The following is a 6,809-nucleotide window of genomic DNA, read 5'->3' as shown; positions in this document are numbered from 1 at the left end:
TAAAATCTTTACCCATCTGAGGAATTTTTGAGACATCCATTTGGTTTTGAAGAGAACGGCCCACCAAAATAAGTACAAGTATATGTTTATAAACTTATGTATTTCCCCAAGTAAGTACACTTACAAATTATACAGGCAGTTTACTACCAGGTATTAGAACTAAATTATCCCTCTTTTCCTTCATAAAGAGCTTATTTAAAGTAATCTTTCCGGTATAGGCCTACTATTTGCTACTGTGAACAAACCTACAAGACAGATTACTACTGATCATATCTTCCATGAAAAAAAACAGTATGTTAAAAATGATGCAGCTTTTGTCTAAAAAAAAAAAGTAAGTATATCTTGATCAAAAGTTTAAGCATAGGCTAAATATATTTAGACTTTAAGTATTATTTAAGTATACTTGAAATTAACTCGTGAACTTGTAAATATTAAAACTTGTAAAGTTGATATTTAATAAGTGCTTAAAAAGTAACCTACAAGTATACTATCCTAAATTTGGTCTTAAAAAGTACACGTATTTCTGATAAGGGGGCTGCAGTTTTTGCTTCAATGACATAAAGATTGTGGATCATTTATTCATTAATTGTGCAGTTATAGATACATTTTGGGAAGATTTTTGCTTTTGTTATTCCTCTAAAATTGTAGCTCCAGTTCATTTGGATGCAAACAATGTTTTATTAGAGGAAGTGATTTCAAATAGACGAGGGAATGCAGTACTCCATGTCTATTGCCAGGACATTTTTTTATTCATAAAAATACATTTTTGAAGACCAAACCACTTTTTCACACTTTTCGTAAAGACCTCTGTCTTTATTTTCAGTGACTCGATTATGAAAAAGAAAAATGGCTTGAAATGACTTGGTTTTGTTAAGAAATAAGCTATAAACTTAATGAGAACCCCTAACAAAAGTTAAGTTATTTAGATTTATTTTTATGTTTATGTGTATTATGATTAGTTTTTTATGTTTTAAATGTTGTTATTGCTGTTCTATGCAATGCAACTCAATTTAAATGAGGTTTTTAGGGGAAAAAAAACGACAAAGGTGTTTTGATTTTTGGCTAAAAACTACATAATCATAATTAAAAGACCACTGGGAGCAATTTATTAATAGAAAAAAATATAGTTGGAGTGGGACTTCACAAAAATGTTCTTCTAAAACGACAAAAACTGAAATTTCATTTAAAAAAATGTTTCCAGTGTCGCAATTTTCTTTTGTTGTTTGACTTCCCAACAAAATATTATGCTTTTTGGTGGAATTAGGATTTCAAAACAAAGCTAAAATCACAAATAAAATAAAAAATTTATTTTTAGAGTCAGTTTTTTAAAATTAATCTATAATACGAGCAGTTTTTTTTACAAGAATATAAGACTTTATTTAACTAATTTCCTCCCACTGTCCATTATTTTGGTGATTTTCATTAAATACCCAAACCATGCATAAACTATAATTTACAATACAATTAATTGTTGATATTGGTTTACTGTGAACAATCCAATTTGACATTTAGTTTCATAAAGTTTAGTCCACATCAAAATAATACAAGCAGAACATTATTAGTACATTTTAAAACACTTTATGGTCACATGGCTGTAAAATTCAAATCGTTTCCACACATTTGACAGTAATGATCATTTTTGATGCATCACGTTTGTGTTGTTGGTTGTGATGGTAATTATAGTAAAATAAAATCTGTCTCAATCCAAATGATATTTTGCCTGATGATGATGGTGAACACCTGTCATGGAGATGCTGGAGCGATGGCTGATGGGAGTTGGAGTGTGGATTGCTGAAGCTGGTTAATAGGAGAGGGGTCCCTCTGGTGGTCAGAAGAGGACATGGCCGAGTGAGTCCTGGCATAAAGATAATCAATCAAGAGTCAGCAGAAAAATAACTCAATGACCTTTCTCCTTCCTACCTTCAGGCAGGATATATTGCAGCCTGCTGTAACAGAGAGGCTGTGCGATAGCGTCCACCCTACAGACATGCCCTAGTCCTGCCCATAGACTGTATATAAAATAATGAATTGTGCTGATCTGTCCTTCATTTGTTTCTGCTGTTAAAACAAAATTAAATCAAACAAACAAAGGAACTATTTTTTCACAACAAAATAAAGTTTTGGTCTCAATGACTCATTTACAAAAAAATGCATTTTTGGTGCTAAATGCTCACAACTTTGTTCATCTTTAATTTTTGTACAGCTGATTGTTTTAATTTAAATTGCATTTGCTTCATTGACCATCTTTGACCTGCCTGTGGCCTTTTATTACTCGTGATGTTTAAACACTGTTTTGTTGTGGCCTTTGGGATTTTAATTTTTTGGATGCTAGCAGCTGGATGGCACGATTGGCACGTGGGAAACCAGGCTAAACTATGTAGTCATAAGGGGGCCCACACCTGGGTTTTCCTGTGCCGGTCCCCAGCCCGGCTAGAATACAGGGTCGTGTCAGGAGGCGCATCCTGAGTACAAATCTCTGCCAAACCATCTCTGGAAAACAGCTAAAGCGGATTTACTGTGGCAACCCCAATAAATAAATTTAAAACATTGTAAATTAGACAAACAAAACAAAATAAAAAAAAAATGCATTAAAAAAACCCCCCCCGATCTTTACCACTTCACTTGGACGTTTTAATTCTTGATTAAATTGAGCAAAATTTCAAAGTTTCTAAAGAATCGTAATACTTGTGTTGCAGATGTCATGTTAAAATTGTGTTTTTGAAGAGCACTTGGTTTTTTACTCATTTAAAAAGTCATCCAGGAAAGAGAAATTAAACCAAAATGTTACCACTTTTCAAAAAAGGGGGAACATAGTTTACAAAAAAGATAATATTTAATATTTATTTATTGATGAATTTATTGGCTTGTGAAAGCTCTGCTGTGTTTATATCTTTCTAACAACATTCTCAGGGTCTGGTTTAGAGTAAACGGTGTCCATAATTGCATAAAGGAAATGCCACAGCCTCATTAAGGCTTCAAAGCTGCTTTTCATGTCCACCATACAAGAGGGATGAACACAACGCAGAAACCTTCAATAAAGGTTGTCACTTCAATGCAATTAGAATAATAATTTAAAAAAAATCCAAAACACATGTGGATTTTTATTCCAATTTTGTGTGAAAGTGGTGTGGATGCTGCTACAGTACTTAAATTCTAAATTAGTAACAACGGTTTACACTTTAATAAACATGTTAAAACACTTAAAGTTGTTTATTTTGCCTAAATAAAAAGAAAAAGGACGATTAAAAGATTGAAAATCGAAAAAAAAACGGAATTTATTGCATTTTGGGGTTAGTGTGTGGCTGGTCATGAATTTTGTCTTAAACGGGGCCTCATAGATGCAAGGTTACAGCCATTGGATGACGTCACATCAGAGATGATGGTGAAAAGCAAGATGCTTCACTTCGCTTTTGTTAAATGTCCTTCGTATGGTCGGAGCTGTAAATGGAAGTAAAGACTGTTTATTGTTGGAGCCTATATATTTTTTTGCACGTTGTCAGTGTATTGCTATAACATCATGTTGCGTTTTGGGTCACATTCTGGGTCAGCTTCTAAGACCTTAAATGAGCATGATTAACCTTAATTATGTGTTATTTCCTTTCGAATTTACCAATATAGCACTTTTTAAAAAATAATTACTGCTTCAAAAGCTCAAGTACAAACAAATTAAGAGCAATATCTAAGCATTTATGTTATTCAACAGTTTTTAAAGGCATGTGCTCGAACAACGCGGTTGTCTGTAATATTTTTTCGGATTTCATTGAACGCATCACAGCAGAGGCACGTCACACATGCGTAGTAGGGTGTTATATCATCGCGTGCCGGCTTTTTACTTCCTCTGTACTGAACACAGAGAACGAAACGCTTTGCTTTCTTTTTTTCCAAAGCGACTGGTTTATTTTGACAGGTAAGCATCTATTTTATTCCTAAAAGTCACATTTTGGATCAGATTTTGAGATTGTGGAGCTAATTTTGGGCTGTTTTACCCAGTTTTACTGCTTTGGTTTCGTATTAATTGCAGCCATTGCAAGGATTTTAGTTAAAAAAAAACACACACACACACACATTTTGTTTAATTAGGTTGCTAATAAAGTCCTTTAGCTATGAGTTTAGAAAGGATGGATGCCCTTCATTGTTGCCCTTGGACACTTTGTACCACCTGGTGCCCTCTTGGTACCCCTTCTGAACGGGCACCAAGAGGGCACAAATGCAGCTTTGAAACGTGTTGATAACAATTATTTGGTTATTTGTTACCACCAAATATGAATTAATTGATTTACACGTTTTAGTTATTCATTTATTTGTCATATTCTGGTTGGTTTAAAAAAAAAAAAAAACAACCTTTGTTTATTTTGTGTTTTCTTCAGATAACATGGCCTCCTACGATGATGATAATCAATCCAAGTTAATGCGAAAAGCAAAAGAGAATCCTTTTGTTCCAGCAGGTGAGTCCATCCTGACAGTTTCCTTTTTCATAGTCTGTTTGACTTGAAGCATCTTTATCCTAAACGGATGTTGTTTTTGTGTTCTTTCCACAGGACTGGCTGGATTTTTTGCCATTGTCGGTTACCAGCTGATGAAAATGAAACACAGAGGAAACACAAAAATGTCCGTTCACCTGATCCACATGCGTGTAGCTGCACAGGGATTCGTGGTTGGAGCCATGACTTGTGGTAATTATCCAGTTTTCCCACTTTTTTTAAGCACTGAAACTCAATGTGACCAAAAACAAACTTTAAATCCAAAGCACGTTGATGCTTTAGATTTTAAATCCTGTCGCTCATATAAAATCTTTGGCCTCACTTTTTATCTTTTAAAGAAAATAAAAATAACTGCTCTTTCTTAAAGTTTCACCCATATGTTTTCAATCTACAGCTTTTGTAGGAGGCTTGTACATGTGAGTGAAAATATGCTGAGTCATACCCCTTAGTCATACTACCTAAGCAGATGTATAATAATACTAATTGCAGTTTGTTTCAAACTATTTCTTATTTATATTAATAATATTATAATTTATTTTGCACAAATCCCAAAATATTTAATTTTTAACCAGTGCAGATATACGCTTTTTTATTTATTTTTCATATTATGCTCATATATATTCGAAATTTCTTGAAAATACCCATCATGCATTTCTGTCTTGTAGGCGTCCTGTATTCAATGTACAAAGAGTACATTTGGGATCCTGCACACAAGCCAAAGGAGGAAAAATGAACGTGGAGACTCGTATTTCAAAGTTATTACCTGATATCAAAGGGTGTAGATAACATATTATATTATATTTACAAAGTGATTTCCTAAAAAAATGTCTGTATAACTCAAAATAAAAACTTTAAAATGTAGTGTTTATTATTATTATTGTTGGATTTTTAAGATGATTAGATGATAATTTGTTTTTTGTCATAGCATGGCAGCTCATTAATCCACACAAGAAAAAAAAATATTAAATAGGAATAAAGACTTTTATTTACTTAAACTATAAGTGTTAAAATTGTTCATTTTTTTCATAAAACATCATAATGACAAAGTTTTTCTTTATGAGTCTTTGCAAAGATTTTTTTAGGTATATTTAAGATGTGAACAGATACTGACACTTCAAGACCATTTTTTTTATATATACATAATTATTTTTGTGCTTAAATTGAAGACTTGGTAAAAGGTTGTAATATTGAGGTGTGCAATATTTGGGGGGATTTCCTTTTTTTTAGGAAATGTAATAATTTTTTTGGGGGTAACCATTTCAGAACTTTTATTTTTTTTCTCAATAAACATTTTTTGTTCAATTATAACATACATTACTGTATACTGACAGATGTTGCGGCCCTATATTTTATTAGCTTTACAGACTTTCTTGTGATCTGAAAATGGTCCAGAGCAACAAGTTTCAAACTTTTAGAGGATTTCCTTGACATTTTAATCAAATTTAAAGATTTTTGCGCTTTTTTTTCTTCTCACATGGCTGAAATCTGAGAGTTTAAAGACACAATTTCACTTATCTTGACCACATTGAGATCTTATGTTAAAGACTGGCCTTTTGGAAAGCTGATTAAACATCAGTTACAAAGTCAAATAAATAGATGCTGCATCATATTTCTCCATATTTTAACCTATTTTTCAAGAAAAAAAAAAACTTTGTATAAAGGCCAATTTATAATCTGTCCGTGTTCTATAATCCATATCTTGAAATATGGATTATTCATTGAAATATTTTTCTTTTTTCCAAAAAATAAAGTCTTGAATAACTACAGTTTCCTCTGGATGTCCTCATTTGCCTTTAAGTGTTTGTATCCAATACACATGTGCTGCTCAACTGTTCCTGTTTCTGGCACGTAAAACAAAGGTGTCACGTACCAAAGCAAAAATACCCGGAGTGGCCGCATCAGCATGACTTTGCATTTCAGGGAGCTGTCTTAACTCGTCTTTTTGTGTGTAAGACGAGTTGTGCTAAATCATCTCCCTGAGGGGTACACAAGTTTAGTTTTGACTTTTTTATTTCTTTTTTTAACGTCCAAAGTAAATTGTCCCTAAAGCCTCCAAAGTAAACTGTGATCTGGAACATCATACACAGGGGAATAACTTATAATAAACTTTCTAGAATGAAGACCGTCTTATTGAAATCAAACTTCAAAGCAGCTGATTTAATAATGGGGAGTCAAAAGCAGAGTTATTTACAATAAAGTTTAGTTGTTTTATACGTTTATTCAAAAATCTGTTACTTGTTGTTGGATAAAAACTCATTGTAAAACTGCAGAAGTCAGTCTGGTTTGACTCAACCAGACTAGATTTGTGTGCAAGTATACTCAAGTTAT

General features: G+C 32.8%; 1 protein-coding gene across 1 annotated transcript; it reads left to right on the top strand.

Moving 5' to 3' along the window:
- Positions 1 to 3,751: 3,751 nt before the first annotated feature.
- Positions 3,752 to 6,247, top strand: higd1a (HIG1 hypoxia inducible domain family, member 1A). The gene is made up of 4 exons (XM_024273480.2): positions 3,752 to 3,907; positions 4,368 to 4,445; positions 4,539 to 4,673; positions 5,147 to 6,247. Exons 2-4 carry the CDS (start codon positions 4,373 to 4,375, stop codon positions 5,212 to 5,214), a joined length of 276 nt encoding a protein of 91 aa, XP_024129248.1. The 5' UTR covers positions 3,752 to 3,907; positions 4,368 to 4,372; the 3' UTR covers positions 5,215 to 6,247.
- Positions 6,248 to 6,809: the final 562 nt, after the last annotated feature.

This window comes from Oryzias melastigma, linkage group LG17 (assembly GCF_002922805.2).
Source record: "Oryzias melastigma strain HK-1 linkage group LG17, ASM292280v2, whole genome shotgun sequence".
NCBI lineage: Eukaryota > Metazoa > Chordata > Actinopteri > Beloniformes > Adrianichthyidae > Oryzias > Oryzias melastigma.
The sequence above is the reverse complement of the archived record's forward strand: the minus strand, read 5'-3'. Positions and strand labels throughout refer to the sequence as shown.

What these genes read in the sequence shown, in the direction of transcription:
- higd1a (XM_024273480.2), top strand. Translation starts at nt 4,373, where the DNA reads ATGGCCTCCTACGATGATGATAATCAATCCAAGTTAATGCGAAAAGCA. An exon ending in GAATCCTTTTGTTCCAGCAG is followed by an intron (nt 4,446 to 4,538) that starts GTGAGTCCATCC and finishes TTCTTTCCACAG; the next exon opens with GACTGGCTGGATTTTTTGCC. An exon ending in GGTTGGAGCCATGACTTGTG is followed by an intron (nt 4,674 to 5,146) that starts GTAATTATCCAG and finishes TCTGTCTTGTAG; the next exon opens with GCGTCCTGTATTCAATGTAC.